This window comes from Lathyrus oleraceus, chromosome 1, assembly GCF_024323335.1.
Source record: "Lathyrus oleraceus cultivar Zhongwan6 chromosome 1, CAAS_Psat_ZW6_1.0, whole genome shotgun sequence".
Classification (NCBI taxonomy): Eukaryota; Viridiplantae; Streptophyta; class Magnoliopsida; order Fabales; family Fabaceae; genus Lathyrus; species Lathyrus oleraceus.
In genome coordinates this window covers 402,233,885-402,253,989 of record NC_066579.1, presented here as the reverse complement: position 1 = coordinate 402,253,989, position 20,105 = coordinate 402,233,885, and the positions used below count along the sequence as shown (strand labels likewise).

Genomic DNA, 20,105 nt, shown 5'->3' with positions numbered 1-20,105 from the left:
GAGTAACAATTTTGTCTTCAACAAGATCCCTAATAAAATGATAACGAATATCAATATGTTTAGTTCTATTATGTCGAATAGGATTCTTTGAAATGTTAATAGCACTTAGGTTGTCACAATACAATGTCATGACATCTTATTGGACATTGTATTCTTCTAACATTTGTTTCATCTAAATTAATTGAGAGCAAATGCTTCCTACTGCAATATATTTAGCCTTAGCCATAGATAAAGACACATTATTTTGCTTCTTGCTGAACCAAGATATGAGATTATTTCCCAAGAAGAAACATCCTCCAGAAGTGCTTTTTCTATCATCAACACTGTCTACCCAATATGCATCATAGTACCCTATAAGTAAGGGATTTGCATTATGAGAATATAACATTCTATAGTCACTAGTTCCATTTATATACTTCAGGATCCTTTTCACTTGAGTAATATGACTCATTTTGGGTTCAAACTGATACCTTGCACATACTCATACAACAAATATAATGTCAGGTCTGCTAGCTGTAAGATACAACGAACTACCAATCATACTTTTGTACAGACTTTGATCCATGTTTACACCTTTTTCATCTATAGTCAATTTCAAGTGGGTTGGTGCAAATGTCTTTTTATGACTAGAGTTTTCCATGCCAAACTTCTTTAATATACTCTTAGCATACTTGCTTTGAGAGATAAAGATAATGTCATCCATTTGTTTGACTTTGAGTCCAAGAGGGTAAGTCAACTCACCAACAAGACTCATTTCAAATTCAGATTGCATCTGTCTGACAAAATGTTAGACCATCTCGTTCGACATCCCTCCAAACATAATGTCATCAACATATATTTGAGCTATCATGAGTTTACCATGCTTTTCTTTAACAAACAATGTCTTGTATATTCCTCATTTCTTGTATCCATTGTTGACAAGAACTCGGTGAGCCTTTCATACCAGGCCCTAAGTGCTTGCTTTAATCCATATAGAGCTTTCCTTAGTTTTTAAACATGATATTGAAAGTTAGGATCTACGAACCCCTTGGGTTGTTCAACATAGACTTCTTCATTCAAGTACCCATTTAAAAAGGCACTTTTCACATCCATTTGGAACAACTTAAATTTAAGCAAACAAGCCACCCCTAACAATAGTCTTATTGACTCAAGACTAGCAATAGGGGCAAAAGTCTCATCAAAATCAACCCCTTCAATTTGAGTATATCCTTGAGCAACAAGTCTAGCCTTGTTTCTGGACACAATTCCTTTTTCGTCAGATTTGTTCTTGTAGATCCATTTTGTCCCAATAACATTCATTCCTTTAGGCCTAGGAACTAAGTCCCATACTTCATTTCTTATAAACTGTCCTAATTCTTCTTGCATAACATTGATAAAAAAATTCATCAGTCAAGGCTTCCTTCACATTTTTAGGTTCAAACTTAGAGACAAAACAAACATTTGAGATCACATCTCTAGATCTAGTGGTGACTCTTTCATTGAGATTTTCAATAATGAGTTTTATTGGATACTCTTTCTGAATTTTGATATAGGGACCTTTGTTGACTTGACAGTTGTTTGGTTCAGTGCCTTCTGGTTCACTATTTGACTCAATAACTTCCTCATTTTTAGAAGTGTCAATCTACTGAGATGATGTGCCAACATCTTCATCAACATCAGTCCCTTTTTCTTCGATATTATCATCCACTACAACATTATTGGATTCTATCATGACTTTGATTCTGGAATTAAAAACTATATAGGCTATACTGTTTTTAGAGTATCCTATAAATATTTCTTCATCGCTCTTGGGATCCATCTTTCTTCTTTGTTCACGATAAGCCAAAATGTATCATTTGCTTCCAAATACATGAAAGTATTTGACAATAGGCTTCCTTCCTTTCCATAGTTCATAAAGAGTAGTTGAAGTACCAGTTCTTAGAGTGACTCTATTATGAATATAGCAAGTAGTATTAATTGCTTCAGCCCAAAAATGGTAGGGTAGTTGTTTGGCATGAAGCATGACTCTAACTGATTCTTGTAGAGTCATGTTCTTGCGATCAACAACACCGTTTAGTTGAGGGGTGATGGGAGCAGAGAACTCATGACCAATACCTTTAGAGGAGAAGAATTTAACAATTTTTCTATTTTCAAATTCCTTCCCATGGTCACTTCGAATCCTGAAAATTCCACATTCCTTCTCTCTTTGAAGCCTTTGACATAAATCTTTGAACACCTCAAAGACATCTGATTTTTCTTTGATGAAGTTCACCAAGTGAATCTTGAAAAATCAATAACAACTACATAGACATATCTTTTCCCACCAAGGCTCTCGACCTGCATAGGTCCCATTAAGTCCATAGGAAGAAGTTCCATAACTTTTGAATTGGAATGATGTTGTAACTTAGGATGTGACATCTTGGTTTGCTTTCTATTTTGACACTCACCACAAACTTTATCTTCTTTAATTTTAAGTTTTGTAATACCTCTGATGGCTTATTTTGATACAATTTTTCTCATGCCTTTCAGATGTAGATGTCCAAGTTTTTGGTGCTACAGGTTGACTTCGTCTTCTTTGGATATCATGCATGTGGAAGAGCAATTAGTTTTTTGAGATGTCCATAAGTAAAAATTGTCCTTAGACCTAAACCCCTTCATTAGTACTTCATTTTTCTCATCAGTGACCAAACACTCAGATTTTGTGAAATTGACTTTAGGACCCTCATCATATAACTGAATGATGCTAATCAAATTAGCAGTAAGGCCTTTTACCAACAAGACATTATCAAGATTCGAGAGTCATGTACAGGCTAGTCTTCAAACTCCTTTAATTTCACCTTTAACCCTATCTCCAAATGTGACATAACCAGTTGAGTAAGACCTGATATTCTCCAAGAACTTCTTTACACCTGTCGTGTGTCTAGAACATCCACTATCAAAATACCAGCCCTCTCAAGCTAAAACTCTAAGAGGGGTATGAGCTATGAGACTAATGTTGACAGGCCTGGGTATCCACTCCTTCCTAGTGTTGGTTACCATTTGATTAGCCCTGGGTTGTGTTGGATACCTGGGGATAACCATACAGTTTGAAGCATAAAGTTCTTATATGACCATACTTTCCATAGTAATGACATCTCCAACGTAATAACTTGCCTTCAGTTTGAGAGTTCTGATGTCTGACACGATGTTGAATCAAATGTTTAAATATTACATGCTTAGGCTCCCTTTTAGGAAGAACAAAGTTGGTCATAGAGTTTTCTCCTTGTTTGTCCAAAGATTGATAATCAAAGCCAATCCCTCTCAGATATCCAACCACTTTCCAAAATTGCAAAACTTCATCTAATACATTAGATCCCTTGTTCAACATTCTTACAACCTTTGTCATGTTATCAACTTTGGTAGTTAACAATATCACCTCATCTTGAAGATTAGAGATGGTAGATTGATATCTCTCTTTTTTAGTTTGTAATTGGGATATAATTTTCTTCTGTTTTTCTCCCAGCTGTCACACTTCTTCACTTCTGATGCACAAATCTCTATAGGAGACAACCAGTTCCTCATAGGGTAATTCTTCATCACATGAACCTTCATCAGATTCATATCTTCCAGTTAAAGAAGTTTCACGTTTAGCAACTTCATCCTCAGGTTCACTTTCAGAGTTATCATCATCATACAAAGAGACATACAACCTTTTTTTTGTTTCTTGAGATAGGTAGGACATTCTGCTTTGATGTGTCCAAATCCTTCACACCCATGACACTGAATGCATTTATCTTGATTGGATCTCTCTTAAGTTCTTGTTCTTTTTTGAAAGTCATTATTATTCCTGATGTCAGATGGAATGTTCTTGACATTTGGTCTTGAATTCCTATTGATTCTATTTAATACCTTGTTGAATTGTATTCCAAGTAGTACAGTAACCTTAGCCATTCCTTCATCAATATCCAAGTCACATTGGCCTTCTTTATCTTCAGTGTTGAATACAAAAGTTATGCTCTTGTTTTTCTTTTCAGTTCTGTCACTAATACCCAATTCAAAGGTTTAGGGAGACCCAATAAGTTCATATACTCTCATAGTGCTGATGTCTTTAGTTTCTTCAATGGTTGTGACCTTCATGTCGAATTTCTTAGGTAGGGTCCTGAGAATTTTTAACCAATTTTTCTTCTAACATCTTTTCTCCCAAGGCATTAGATGAATTAGCTATTTCAAGAATAATCATGTGAAAATCATGAATATTCTCATCATATTTCATCTTTAGATTCTAAAATATGGTAGTGAGTAGCTAAAGTCTAGACATCTTCACTTTAAATGTGCCTTCATGAGTAGTTCTGAGGATCTCCCAAGCATCTTTAGCTACAGTACAAGTGTTTATCAACCTGAATATGTTTTTGTCAACACCATTGAATAGAGCATTCAAAGCTTTTGAGTTTCCAAGAGCCAATTTATCTTCTTCCTTAGACCAGTCCTTTTCAAGCTTCAGATCAGTAGTAGCTTTTCCATCATTGTCATTCACGATAGGATGTTCCCAACCCTTGATGATAACTTTTTATGTCTTGTTATCTATAGATTTTAGGAATGCCACCATCCTTGCTTTCCAATAGTCATAGTTTGAGCCATCTAAGATGGGGGGTATGTTAATAAATCCTCCTTCCTTGTTCATGGTACTAGAAAGTATCTTCCCTAAATCTTACCCAGAAATAAAGTAAGATGCTTGCTCTGATACCAATTGAAATTCTAGTATGTAGATCTTGGATGTCGTACACGATGTGACGACACCAGGGTTAACACATTATCACACAAAAAACAATGTTCATACTTAAATAACAACACAATAGGAAATAACACCAGTAGTTGTTAACCCAGTTCGGTAGGACGTCGCCTACATCTAGGGGTACCAAGCCAGGAAGGAGATCCACTATCACATAATTAGTTTGAAGTTCTGAGCAACCTTAGGTTTTACAAACTTCTCACTTAATCTATACCTATAGATGTTTCTATCTAAGACTCTCCTAAATATGAGACCCATCCCACTTCCCTTCAACCATATAACAACTTATAACAAAAAAATACAGTCCACCCTTGCTTAAAAGCTTATGAGGGATTGACAGTTACAACTCAATAAACCAGATCCAATTCAAGTATGAGGAGATACTCGAATGGCTCACACAATACAAAGACACGAAACCCTAATTTATACAATATTTTGCACTGCTTCGATACATTCTTAGGTTTAGAAACAATCTATAAATAGTAGTGGAAAGACATGGGCTTCAAGCTTGATTCACAGCAGATCCAAGGACTCTGCACAATCTTTTGCAGATTTGATTTCAATCAGATCAGATGTTTCATAATGTTTTGACATTTTTACTTCGTAAACAAGTAAAGGCAAAATAGTATTTGGCTTTTTAGAAAATGATCTACATGATTCGTGACCTAAATCTTCAGAGTATCTTCAGATAAATCATAAAAGGGAACAAATCTCACAAGATACTAAAATAGGTTACACTTTAATGTTGAACCAACATGTTAGGACATCTTGTTTAACATCTGACAATAATACTTGTTTTTCCAAAATGCAGCCAATCACTACATATCAGATCTAACACTCTTCTAGCTCGATCTCATGACTCTTCAGAGAACTCACTAGCTCTTCCAAAGTTGTACCGTTCAGATCCTTTGACACTTTTAGTGTTGTCACCATTGGCCTCAATTTCTTTGTTAGCCTTCTGATGCTTTTCTTGACATGATCTGTAGTAGTATAACCTTTGTTCAAAACTTCCAAACCAACAACAAGAGTTTGAAACCTTGAGAACGTAACCTCAATAGTTTCCTTTTCGTCCATTTTGAAAAGTCTTCATATTTTTGAATCAAGGCCAGAGCCTTGGTTTCTTTCACCTGCTCATTTCCTTAATGAGTCATTCTTACAGAATCGAATATAGACTTGGATGAGTCTCTATTTGTGATCTTTTCGTACTAAGTGTAGGAAATAACATTTAGCAAAATTGTTATTAATCTTGGCGATTCTTGTTATCTTTCTTTTGAATTTCACACATTTTGCTTCTATCAAGCTTATCATCACTTGGGTTCACAGGATGTGTGTAGCGATCTACTACCATATCCCGTAAATCTGCATCATATCCAAGAAAGAAGTTTTCAATTTTGTCCTTCCAATAATCAGACTTTTCTCCATCAAAGATTGGAGGTTTAACAGAGTAAAAATCATTGTTGATTGTATATGACATCTCACAAGTGGTAGATGTCATTTGTGTTTCAATAAAAAAAATTGGATCTTTATCTGACATGGTTAAGTGTTTTGATACAAAGTTGTCAATACCAGAACCGATGCTCTAATTCCAATTGAAGGTTCAAGAAACACAATAGGTAGGGGTAAATTGGGATTCAAGAATGATATTTTTCCGCAACCCAAAACAACACCTTAAAATAAAAAATAAAATGATAAATAACACAAGGATTTTTATCCTGGTTCGCCGTTAACAAGACACCTTCAGTCCACCCACCTGGGTGATTTGCCTTAGACAAGGACTTAATCCAATAATCAAACCTGATTACAAATGCAGTGAGAACCCGTCCCGTCTTTCTTCAGGAATCTGACCCAACTGATCTCCTAAGAAAACTGATGGTCACTGACTCCTTAAGACCTGACCTAATTGGTCGCTTAAGAAGATTTATCAATAATAACATGTTACTGACTTCTCGAAAGCCTAGCCTAACCTAGTCGCTTGAGGATTACAATCAAATTTGTAATAACAGTTTTTGTGTTTACAGATGCTTCTCAAAAGCAGATACACAAGTTTACAATCAAATTCTACACTTAACAAGAATATATAATGATCTTTATTCTAAGTGTATAAGTGTAAGCAACACTTCTTATTTATTTATGAGTGTGAGTGTTGATGTAGTTTAGTTCACATACCAAGTCTTTGTTTGTCACCTTCTTCAATCTTCAATGTCTTATTTAAATAGATGATGATAGACCAGTTGGAGGTGAAGATGAAAATATACTCTAAGTATCCGTTGGAGAAGATCACTTCAAGCGAAACATTAGAGTAAGGTTGTAACCTGTAGTTGGTGAAGATGATTGGATGCATAAGACTTCTTTTACACAAAGTATAATACCTCATGGAAAAAGTAGTTTTGCTTCCATACTTCCCTCACATCAAATCTTTTGTTTCCATTTGAATAACTTACATTTAAAGGCTTCTGATATTTGTTGTTGAAGCTTGAGTAGCATGTCTGTCTTCAAAATATTTTGTGAGACTTCATAGTCTTTAGATGTTGGTTTTTGAGACTTGACAAGCAGATAGTCAGAGCTATTTATATTAGAGACAGACTTGAGAACTTATGTTTAGAACATTGACTTTGAAAGATCTGAGTTGACTTATTTGAATGCTTCTTTTCTTTGGCTCAAAGTTTAGACATCTTTAGAGTCAGAATCTGTTCCAATTTTTCTGCACATTAAAGAAACTGGTTAGAGTACAAAATTGTTCTCTTAAAATTTTGTTATCATCAAAACTTAAGGATAGTCGTAGAACCAAACTTGTTCTAACATTTAGATAGACCACTTGGTTAACCTCCCAACCAAATATGGTCGATGGTGTACTTGCTTTAGTGTTATATCAGTGCGAACAATAATGATATGTGTTAGAAAGTACTATCACAACTCCTTGGATGCGATAGCAAGGGCCAAAGCTACATTATTTATCTTTTAGTGACGCTTTTGAGGCCTGATTAAGGATGTCAACATCCCATTCAACTTCATTACTTCTTTCTTAGTCGTTGGCGATGCCATCTTGATGAGTGTCTCACATTTTCCCGGGTTCAATTATATGCCTCTTTTTGTTAGGTAAAAGACCATAAATTTCTCATCACATACCCAAAAGTTATGTTTTTTTTGGATTGAGCCTCATGTTGAATACATTAGCGAGATTCCAATCATGTAGGTTTTCCTCTCTTGGCTATCTTTATGGTTGATATATATTTCTCAGGGAATCGTTGCCTTCTTTTATGGGCCACGTATTGTGCGAAAGGATTAATATTCCATTTATGGTACATCACACTGAAACCTATGTCTGACATCTAGTCAAGGGAGATTGTGAAAAGGTCGATATTGGCTCTGACACACCCAACAAACCCTTTCTTCATTATGGACGACTGATCAACACCAATACATACTGACCATGATAGGTTATCATCCAATTGGACGATTTCAAACTCGCAATTTGGAACAAGCCTTAAGGTTTTAATCTCGACTCCTGCAGACGAACTACCTTGATTATCTTGAGGGATTTTATCTTTTCACACGTCATGGTCGATTGCCAACCGCTTCACAAAAATTCTTCTTTCCCCTCTCAGAGGTGATGACAATCGCGAATGGGTTATTTAATACCTTACTATGTATAAGGAAAGCTCCACACAAATCAACTACAATAATGACTAGCTCACCCAACCTGTTATGATATTTCATTTTCAAATTGACTGTAGGGCCATTGCGTCTGATGCTTCCAGAAACGACCTTCCTATGATGTTGTTATAGAAGATCTCGCAAGGGATGATGATGAATCACACTTTCACGATTCTCTTATTTTTTCTTATCTAAATGAGACTGGTAGATCCATGATTCCACATGGACAGGTTAAGGAATCGTTGAAGCTAGAAGATTACCGCCTTCACATGACTTCAAATATTTCACGCGCAATCCTAACCTCTTGAAGACTCTTAGGTACATCAGGTTGCATGATCTTCCGTTGTCAATAAGGATCCTCAATACTGAGTAATTAATTATAACGACAATTACGACTAGTAGATGTGTCGTATTAGGATTTCCATCCATCTTCTCGTGGTCTCGAAATCTTATAATATGTCTATCTCTTTTTTGTTTTTAGACTGTTGTTGATGATTTGAGTGAATTTTTAGAATATCTTGAAGCAGTTGAATTAACGACGAAGGTAGAGCATGATCTGAATGTTAATGGAGTTATGGCATTTTTTTTGTGGTTGGATCGAAAGTCACTTTTTTTCGTTCAAGTGTAATCGTTATTGTGATTTGTGACTTTGAATTAAAAGAAACCTAATTATGAAAATTTGCAGGAATTAGAAATCGATTCTCACAGATGACGTCATTGTTCAACTAGGGAACCAAAAGTACTTGGTGAAGTGGTCGAGTGGGGTCTTGATGTAGTGAAATGGATCTCCAATACACTAACGCAGAAGTAGATATGTAAAGTTAATACTCCAACGCCTCAACCACTAACAGAATGGGGAGCAAAATGAGCTATGTGTGTGTGTGTGTGTGTGTGTGTGTGTGTGTGAGAGAGAGAGAGAGAGAGAGAGAGAGAGAGAGAGAGAGAGAGAGAGAGAGAGAGAGAGAGAGAGAGAGAGAGAGAGTCAAACCTCACGTGGATGCCTTATATGTCAATGTCGGTTATAGACATTTTCTGCCATTTTATCATGAAATACGGGAGGTTGTCCAATGACATCTAACATTAGACAGTAGCCTCTGACTTAGATTCATCGTGAAAAGTTCCAAAGTTAGGTCACATTGTACATTAGGTATTTTGATGAAATAACTTAAACGAATGATTGGACTTTCTCCTTTTGAACTAGTGGCTGACCCAAAATAAAATTCATTCAAATAAAATTTCCAAGTCTAGCATATTTTAGTTAAGCAACCCGTGAATGATTTATTATAATTATAATTTTTGAATTTTCAGCACTCTTTTATTATTATCTTAGGTATTTTTTCCACATGAAATAATTTTGTACGATCCATTACTAAATAGTAAATGTGAATAACTTTTTAATCGAAACTTAATTTCAATTTGCACTTAACCCTTTTTACTAGTCCAAACTCCACTTGACTCTTGGGTAATCATTCTATTCACACACTTGAACAAATCTCTTATTGGATATCACATATTTAAAAGATCTAATTACTATGTAACATCATGTTGTTACATTACATACTAATGTGCTAATATGATTATGATTGAAGGTTCTTATTTGTTTACACAATTAGTATTAATAAACTCATATTAATTATTACTCTAAAAGAAAAAATAATAATTATATAAGACCATCTAGATCATTACAATTAGAGTGACTAGTACTAATTTTCAACAATATATGAGGTCATGATTGAAAAGAGAAAACTAGTAGTACTTTATATAGCAATCAAATTTCTCAATTTATTATATTCTGCTATCAATTTGTCTATTTAGCAGTTAACCAATAGGCCCTATTTATAGGACAGGCCCTTGGCCCATGGGCCCCATCCCTTAACCCATCTCCATTATTCCTTCACCAACTTCACCTCTTCATTTCCTCTGATTATGTAACTGTGTCTTTATTGATGAAACCAATAAAACCCAGTCAAAGGGGCAGTGTGGGACCCACTTTCCAACCCTAAAATCTTAAAAACCCCATTTGATAAAATCTTTTCACGTCCACTAGGAAAGTTAGAGATTACTATTAGATTAGATTCCCTCACTCTTTTTTTGGCGGGTAAATCCCTAATATTTTGCCCAAAAAAAATACTAAAATAAAAATAAAAACTTTTTTGTTTTTTTTCTTTCCATTTTACACTTTTTATATTGCATCCATTTTAGAATGCAGCTACTAAAAAAACCCTCAAAAGGATGAAATTCAAACTCACAACTTTACTTTAAAACACTCTTACAAATTTAAAACTAGGGTTTTGTTTTAAGGTCTTTCATTGTCACATGTCTGCTAAAAGACACTAACTAAAAGGACAAAGGTATAGTTTTTTAAGGTTCTGTTGGCATTAAGCATTAAAGTAAATGATGGGTTTATTTACTGCTTTCAGAAATTTCAATTCTTTTTTTTAGGTTAGAAAAAGATATCACTCCTTCCATCAAAGCTTTTTGATACCAAAAAAAGTTCATGGGTCCCTTCATCTTTATTGCAACATTGATGTCAAATTGAGTATTCATTACCCTTTTTGTTTCATGAGTTGGTTGTAGCCACTACAATGCTGCTTCTTTGTACCTTAGTTATGAGGTTTTGAAAGGTTTAAACTTTGTAATGAGTTCTAAAGTTTGATACTTGAAGGTAGGGTTTTCTGTTGCAGTCTACATTGTACTTGAAAGAAATTATTTTGGTTAGAAATATAAATATTATGTTTTTATGTTTTCAGATCTCTAAAAATCTACTCTTTTTTGCTTTTCTGGTTAAGTTCAGTGCATTTATGTTTTTGTTTATTATGTGTAGTTATTGTTTTGTCTCTGTTAAATCTACATTGCATTAGTACAATCTATGTTTTTTAAGGATAAGCTTCTGGTTTTATTTGGTGGTTGTTTAGCATTTTATGACTCCAAAGTTTTTTATTAAATTTCTTATAAAATGCTGTTTTTTCTTTTTCTTGCAGAAGATTAGGTCACTGTAAATTTGAAGAAGCTATATTGGGTTTTCTGGGTTTTTGAAGATTGAGCTTACTTCTATGCTACTTTCTTCCACAAGAACAAAAAAAGGGTATTTTGGAAATTTAATTTGTACATGTTCGTTGAAACTTGTGAAAAATACTAGTTGATATATCCTTTTGAGCTAGAAGAGTGAAAGCTATGAAGCTCTTTACCCTTTTTGTGTTATCTGCATCTTTCTTTACCATTATGGGGCAGCTTCCTTCACAGGACATTTTAGCATTGTTGGAATTTAAGAAATGCATCAAGCATGACCCTACTGGTTATGTCCTGAATTCATGGAATGAAGAATCCATTGACTTTGACGGTTGTCCGTCTTCATGGAATGGTGTTCTTTGTAACGGTGGTAATGTTGCTGGTGTTGTCCTTGATAACTTAGGTCTCTCTGCCGATACTGACTTGAGTGTTTTTTCTAATCTGTCAAAGCTTGTGAAACTTTCCATGGCCAACAATTCCATATCAGGAAAATTACCTGACAATGTTGCCGATTTCAAAAGCCTTGAATTTCTTGATATTTCTAATAACCTCTTTTCCTCGTCCTTACCGGATGGAATCGGTAAATTTGATAGCTTGCAGAATCTGTCATTGGCTGGAAATAACTTTTCCGGTCCAATTCCGAATTCTATTTCAGAGATGTCTTCCATCAAATCTTTAGACTTGAGCTGCAACGCCCTTTCCGGAGCGCTTCCGCAATCGTTGACTAAGCTGGATAGTCTTGTATCTCTTAATGTGTCTCATAATGGCTTCACTGGAAAAATTCCCAGAGGTTTCGAGCTTATTTCCAACCTTGATAAACTTGACTTGCACGGGAATATGCTCGACGGTACTTTAGATCTTGAATTCATGCTTTTATCAAGTGCTAGCTATGTTGATTTAAGTGATAACATGCTGCTGAGTTCCGATTCCGGCAAATTTCTTCCGCAAATATCTGAAAGTATTAAGTATATGAATCTAAGCCATAACCAGCTTACTGGTTCATTGGTTGGTGGAGCTGAGCAACCGGTTTTCCAAAACTTGAAGGTGTTGGATCTCAGTTATAACCAATTGAATGGTGAATTACCTGGATTCGATTTTGTTTACGATCTCCAAATCCTTAAGCTTAGCAACAATAGATTTTCAGGATTTATTCCAAGTGGCTTACTTAAAGGAGATTCTTTGGTTTTAACTGAACTTGATTTGAGCGCCAACAATCTCTCAGGTAGAGATTGTTAATTCCGATTTTTCTTTTTACAGTCAAAATGGTTTCACTTTCTGTCTTATTTTGCTATTAATCTAATATTGTAATTGTCTTGCAGGACCGCTGAGTATAATTACATCCACGACACTTCACTTTCTGAATATCTCGTCGAATGGTTTCACTGGCCAGCTGCCGCCACTGACTGGAAGTTGCGCTGTACTTGATCTGTCAAATAACAAATTTGAAGGAAATTTGACGAGGATGTTTAAATGGGGGAACATAGAATATCTTGATCTCAGCCGGAATCGTTTGACTGGGAACATCCCCGAGGTAACTCCTCAGTTTATGCGATTGAACTATTTGAACTTATCCGGTAATGATCTCGGTGACAACCTTCCAAATGTGTTAACACGGTATCCAAAGCTTAGAGTGCTTGATATCAGTTCCAACCAATTAAAAGGCTTTCTTCTACCAGATTTTTTCACAATGCCAACATTACAAGAGCTTCATCTCGAAAATAATTTGATCGATGGTGGCATCAATTTATCGTCTACTCTTGACCAATCTCATCTTCAAGTTCTTGATCTTTCTCACAACCAGCTTAGTAGCTTTTTTCCTGATAAGTTTGGATCATTAACTAGCCTGAGAGTGCTCAATATCGCTGGAAATAAATTTGCCGGTTCTCTACCAACTACTATTTCTGACATGAGTTCTCTAGACTCCTTGGATATATCGGATAATCGTTTTACCGGTCCACTTCCAAATAACATGCCAATTGGACTCAAAGACTTCAATGCTTCGGAAAATGATCTATCTGGAGTTGTCCCAGAAATTCTTAGGAAGTTCCCGACTTCTTCTTTCTTTCCTGGAAATGCAAAGTTACATTTTCCAAATGGTCCTCCCGGATCAACCGTTTCACCGGCCGATAGTTCCAAGGGGAGGAAGTCTATGAAGACGGTTGTTAAAGTAATAATTATAGTGTCATGTGTGGTTGCTCTCTTCATATTAATCTTACTGGCTGTCTTCATACACTACATACGTATGTCAAGATCATCTACTCAAGAATATGATACAAATAAGGATATCCGCGGGCGCCCTCAACCGGTAATCTCTGGACCTATTCGTCCGACAGAGAGAGGCGCCCCTTTGGTTGTATCAGCTGAAGATCTCGTAGCCTCACGTAAAGGATCACCATCAGAAATAATTAGCCCTGATGAAAAAACTGCAGCTGTAGCTGGATTCTCCCCATCGAAACATAGCCACTTTTCATGGTCACCAGGATCTGGCGATTCATTGACTGCCGAAAATCTTGCAAGACTAGATACGAGGTCTCCAGATAGGTTGATTGGTGAGCTGCATTTTCTTGATGATACAATATCGCTGACACCCGAGGAGCTATCTAGGGCACCGGCTGAAGTTTTGGGAAGAAGTAGTCACGGTACTTCTTACAAGGCAACTTTGGATAATGGCGTGTTGTTGAGAGTGAAGTGGTTGAGAGAAGGAGTGGCGAAACAAAGGAAAGAATTTGTTAAAGAGATAAGAAAGTTTGCAAACATCAGGCATCCGAATGTCGTCGGTTTGAGAGGTTATTATTGGGGTCCTACGCAGCATGAGAAGCTCATTCTTTCAGATTACATTTCACCAGGAAGTCTTTCAAGTTTTCTTTATGGTAATATCTCACTCTACTTCTTTTTATTATGAATATTTGCTTGTGCTGCTAATAGATGTTTCATATTTCATCCATTGTATCTGTTTGTTATTATTCTTAAAATATTTGAAGTTTGAACTTATCGACAATTTGAAATCCTCAGATCGACCAGGAAGAAACGGTCCACCATTAACATGGGCTCAGAGGCTCAAAATAGCAGTTGACGTAGCACGTGGCCTGAACTATCTCCATTTCGACCGAGCTGTTCCTCATGGGAACCTTAAAGCTACAAACGTCCTGTTAGACACACCTGATATGAACGCACGCGTTGCTGATTATTGTCTTCACCGACTTATGACTCAAGCTGGCACTATTGAACAGATTCTTGATGCCGGTGTCTTAGGTTATCGTGCACCAGAGTTAGCCGCTTCCAAGAAGCCAATGCCGTCCTTCAAGTCAGACGTCTATGCTTTCGGCGTTATACTTTTGGAGCTTTTAACTGGAAGGTGCGCTGGTGATGTGGTATCCGGTGAGGAGGGAGGTGTTGATCTTACAGATTGGCTAAGATTACGGGTAGCAGAAGGTCGAGGCTCGGAGTGTTTTGATTCTACTCTGATGTCAGAAATGGGAAATCCAGTTGTAGAAAAGGGAATGAAAGAGGTCTTGGGAATAGCAATCCGATGTATTCGATCGGTTTCCGAAAGACCTGGTATCAAAACTATATATGAAGATCTTTCTTCTATATAGTTTGGTGGCTCATGTTAACTACTTGGAATGGAACTTTGACATGTCATGAAAATCAATGTCTCATTGGTATCATCCTATGTCTGTTTAGAGCATGGCTTTTTAACATGTTTGTATTAACCATTTTTTCTTGATGTAAAGCACATACATGGCTAGTACATGGTTGGATATGACCATTTAATTTTATCTTAAAATGTGAATGTGTCATGAGATGATCATTTGTTTGCATGTACAAGAAATGAAAGGTTTAGTAGTTCTATTTTTGGTTCATTTTAGACTAAGTGTTTATTCTAAAATGTTAGTATTTGCAATAATTCCCTTTATGCATTCTTTTTTCACCTCACATGGTATCATTTGAATCTTTTACATGATAAAAGACCTTTAAAGAACTATAACTAATCACATGTACCTACCAACATCCATCATGATACTGTCCCACCTCAACCTTTAACAATTTTTTTTCACATTCCACACTTTCCACTACACCTTCACTTCCTTCCCCTAACAATGAGAATAACCCTCAACAACTTCTTTCAATCAGAAAGTCCAACAAAGCGGTCAAATCTCCTATGCTCAGTTGTTACTCTCTACCCCTTGGCTGATGTATCATCTTACAAGTTATCATTTATGGGAGAATCCGAAAGTTAAATTTCGAACTAACCCTCGCGACAAACAATAAGTTTATTACAAATTTGACATATTTTAATGAACTTTATATTTTAAAACATTTATACAAAATATTCATAATTGTTAAAATAGTGATGCATCTTCTTGAAAAACACCCGAAACTGTAGCAACAGGTTGGACTTCTGAGTCAACAACAATGGTTATTTCACGGTTTTGAAAAACTGCCACTGAAAAATTATCGGGTTGAGTCGGGAAATAAGTTGTCCTCTTTAAGACATTTCACGACCCTGCTCAAAATTGTGCAAACGAGTCACTCAACTTTGACACATCCAAGATAAAACAATCCACCTCTATATTGTACGGTTACTACTTGCATGATAGGTAATCAATATAGAATTATACTCTCTCATGGTACTATGATCATTTGAATATGGTATAAACTAATGTTTTAAAAACTGGATCGAACCGGCCTGTTCAACCGGTTGGACCGAGAACCGGAGATGAATCCGGTTAGGTCAATCTTTCAAAATTGTTAGTGCGTTAAAACCGGAGTAAAACCTATATTGTATTTTGTTGTCAATTAAGACTTGTTTGTCGTAGTTCAACTCAAATTCGTTTTTTTTTAATGAATTATAATGTATTATTTATTTTTAATACTCTATCTTATATAATATAGGTATTCTTAATTATTTGAAATTTATTTTAATTATTATATTCTATTATTTTAATATTAGTTTAAATTAGTTTAACTTATTTTATTATAATTCTTTAATTTGGTCAAATTATTCTTAAATGAAGGTTGAAATGAAGTGAATAACTATGTTATGTTATTATAAATACTATAAATATTGTTGTATTAACTTTGTAATAGATTTTTGAAATATTTATTTTATTAAGTTGTGAACGTATGATTATGTATGATACATTTATGAAATTTAGTTTCATATTATTAGTTTATTTAATAAATGGTTCAATCGTAGGTTTAACCGGTTAAACCAATTAGACCTTAAACCGCAAATTTCACCGGTTCGATCTTCAGTCCGGTTTTTAAAACATTGGCATAAACATCACTCTCAATATCTGATTTTTATATCAGTCATAGATGACGCGAATAAGCCACTTGAAAATAAAAAACAGGAAAGAAATTTTGAGATAAAACGGAGATGAGAGAAAGGAGAAAGAGTTCGGAATTCGTAAGTCCGGAGTGAAGAAAATGAGATGGGAACACCTCTTTTTATAGGCAAAAATCTGACTCGAATACGAGAAAACATGGGGGAAAAGGAGGCGATTCGACCCAAAATTAGTCGTTATGGAACTTGGTCAACAAAGAAGTGTGGGAAAGTGGTAGGAAAGGCAAAATCGTGGAAGCTTGATAAAAAACTAGAGTTACCGTTGTGGGATAGGACACATATAATTAATTCATAATTATTAATTAATTTACAATACACAAATTAATTAACATTAATTAATATTAAATAATTTTCACCACTTTGGGTATTAAAAAATAATGGATCACCTTAGTTCAAGTCCGGTGTAGCCCGAACCGAGCCGACCAATCGTCCAGACAACACCGACATGCGTATGCATGTGATGGTTCTTGGTCGTGCGTCTTCACTTTTTTACAAAATTGTGCACCCCTTGAGGCACACCCCAAGTGACCAACATTCCATATATAAACACTACTAAAGTGTGGTATCCCTCAAACTTAGAACTTTAATGAACTTTTTCAATTTCACCTCTACATACGCTAACTCTTACTTGTTCTTATTTATTGTCAACTTAATGCCAACAATCCTTTCCAATTTCACATTAGATATTTCATTTCAAACAATCTCCCATTGAATTAAGAAAAGTTATTTTACAAGTAGCGTGAAACTTTTATAAGATTATGCATAAGCAAAAGTGTCTCCGACTTGAACCTTTACTTAGCAAGTAGAATTTTGATTCAACAAGAGTGATACAATTGTATTAAACTCTATCTCAGACATTAAATAGGTACACATCATTTTCTTAATGTGTATTCTAATAAGCTTGTGATTTAATGGCCCTACATGTCTATCACAGTATAGTGAAAGCTCTAGGAATTCTGCCTTGAAATTCCATATGAATCGATCTAAGCTCCATAATCACACATGTGAGTCTATCAAGGGTACTCATGTAGCTAGGTACTCGCTCATACAAATATATCTCATTAAGAGTTTATATCATCTCATCCTCTTTTCACTTCAGGATTCATGCTTCTCTTATTATACTAGCATGATCACCTTATATTACTCACAACTTGTTATTACCAATTGAACCTATTTCTTGGGATCTCTAATATACTAGGTCAGGTTACCACCATGAGCAACTCATTTATCTATAGGCATTAGTCCCATATTTTCATATGTATTATGAACTTTCTCTCTAACTAATCATTTCGTCAAAGAATCTGCTAAATTTTCATCAGTGTGTACATGATCCACTATTACAACTCCTTTAGAGATACAATCTCTAACAGAGTTGTGTTTCTTTCTTAAGGTGTTCCCATCCACATAACTGCATCCTTCAAGTACAACAGGAAATCTATGATGATGTAAACTGAGATTCATGGTCCTCTTAAGGTATCACATGACTCTCTCAATGGCTTGCCAATGCTCATTGCCCGATCTACTTGTAAACCTGTACAAAAATCCTACAACATATGCAATATCGAGTCTAGTACAATAAATGACATACCTAAGACTGCCAATGATGCTCACATACTCATTTTGTCTAACACTATAACCAATGTTCTCAAACAGTTTTACACTTGAATTATATGATGCGTAAGTAGGTTTAGGGTCAAAGTAATTATATTTTTTTAAGATCTTATCCACATAATGAGACTGATCCAAATAAATTCCTTATTCGAATCTAGTGAGCTTAATACCAAGAATCACATTGGCTTCTATGAGGTATTTCATATCAAATTCTTTGCACAACAATGATTTCACATCATTAACTGCATGAAGGTTTGATCCAAATATGAGTAAGCAGTCTACATAAAGACATATGATAGTGCAAGTGTCATTTTCAGAATTGTAATACATGAATTTTTCACCTTGATTCACTTTGTACCCATTCAATATTATTAAGTTATCAAACTTTTCATGTCATTTATTTGGAGCTTGTTTTAGACCATACAAAAACTTATCTATCTTAGAGACCTTGTTTTCTTGCCAATGAGTCACAAACCTTTTAATTATTCCATATATATTTCTTCTTCTAAGTTACCATTTAAATTTTTTTTAACATCCATTGGTGTAGTATTAAGTTATAAATAGCAACAATTAAAATTTGTACCTTAATGAATGTAATTCTAGTGACTAAAAAAAGGTATTGAAGAAATTTATATTTTCTCTTTGCCTAAAATCTTTGGCTATAAGGCGAGCCTTGTATTTATCAACTGTTCCATCAGGTTTTAGTTTCTTTTTCAAAACCCATTTACATCTGATTGGTTTGCAACTAGGAGACAAGTCTACTAAGTGTCAGGTCATGTTAGATTGTCGAGAATCCATCTCTATGTTAATAGCTTATTGCCACAAATCTGCATCCAGAGATGACAAGACTTCTTGAATATTTATTGGATCTTCCTCTAATTTATAGGCCGTAAATCGGGCCCATAGTCTTTAAAAAATCTTACTCTTTTACTTTCTCGAAGTTTTGTGTCTACTCCATCGATGCTTTCGGTGTTTTTTTAATCATAGGAATATGATTTGGTTCAGTGCCCTCACTATTTTTCGATTTGAAAGGAAATTTGTCTTCATATAATTAAACATCATTTGATTATATTATCACTTTAGCATTTATGTCATAAAACCTATATGCCTTACTGTTTACTGAATACCCAATGAATACACATTCATAGGCTCTACTAGCAAGTTTAACTCGTTTCGTATCTGAAATTCTAACATAAGCCAGACAACCCCAAATTCTAAAGTAAGACAAGCTTGATTGTCTTTTCTTAAATATCTCATAAGAAAAGATATTATTTTTAGACTTGGGAACTTTATTTAAGACATAATAAACTGTCAATAAAATTTCCCTCCACCAGTGATATGCGACACAAAAACTCAATGTAATAACAACGACTGGTTTAGTAAGAGTTTTATTTTTTCTTTCTACTTTACCATTCATTTCGGGAGAATATGGTGCAATCTTTTCATGTATAATTCTATGTTGTTTATAAAATTCATTATATAATCTGGAATCATATTCAATTCTCCTATCAGTACGAAGTTTCTTAATCTTCTTCCTAAATTGATTTTCAATATCATTCACATAAGTCTTAAACATGTCAAACACTTCACTTTTATTCTTCATTAGGTATACATAAGTATAATCAGAGAAATAATCAATAAAAGTGATAAAATAACATTTATTATTTCTAGTAAAAGTGACATCTAGTTCACATATATCTGAGTGTATAAGATCTAAGGGATCAAAATCTTTAA

General features: G+C 34.9%; 1 protein-coding gene across 3 annotated transcripts; it reads left to right on the top strand.

Annotated features, from left to right (window-relative positions):
- Positions 1–10,575: 10,575 nt before the first annotated feature.
- On the top strand, positions 10,576–15,273 carry LOC127075314 (LRR receptor-like serine/threonine-protein kinase GHR1). 3 transcript variants are annotated; one of them, XM_051016809.1, is made up of 4 exons: positions 10,576–10,752; positions 11,383–12,632; positions 12,730–14,280; positions 14,423–15,273. In XM_051016809.1, exons 2-4 carry the CDS (start codon positions 11,576–11,578, stop codon positions 15,004–15,006), a joined length of 3,192 nt encoding a protein of 1,063 aa, XP_050872766.1. In that variant the 5' UTR covers positions 10,576–10,752; positions 11,383–11,575; the 3' UTR covers positions 15,007–15,273. The 3 variants fall into 3 exon arrangements, with proteins under 3 accessions (XP_050872766.1, XP_050872760.1, XP_050872773.1); XM_051016803.1 differs by lacking the exon at positions 10,576–10,752 and adding an exon at positions 10,817–11,066; XM_051016816.1 differs by lacking the exon at positions 10,576–10,752 and adding an exon at positions 10,817–11,115.
- Positions 15,274–20,105: the final 4,832 nt, after the last annotated feature.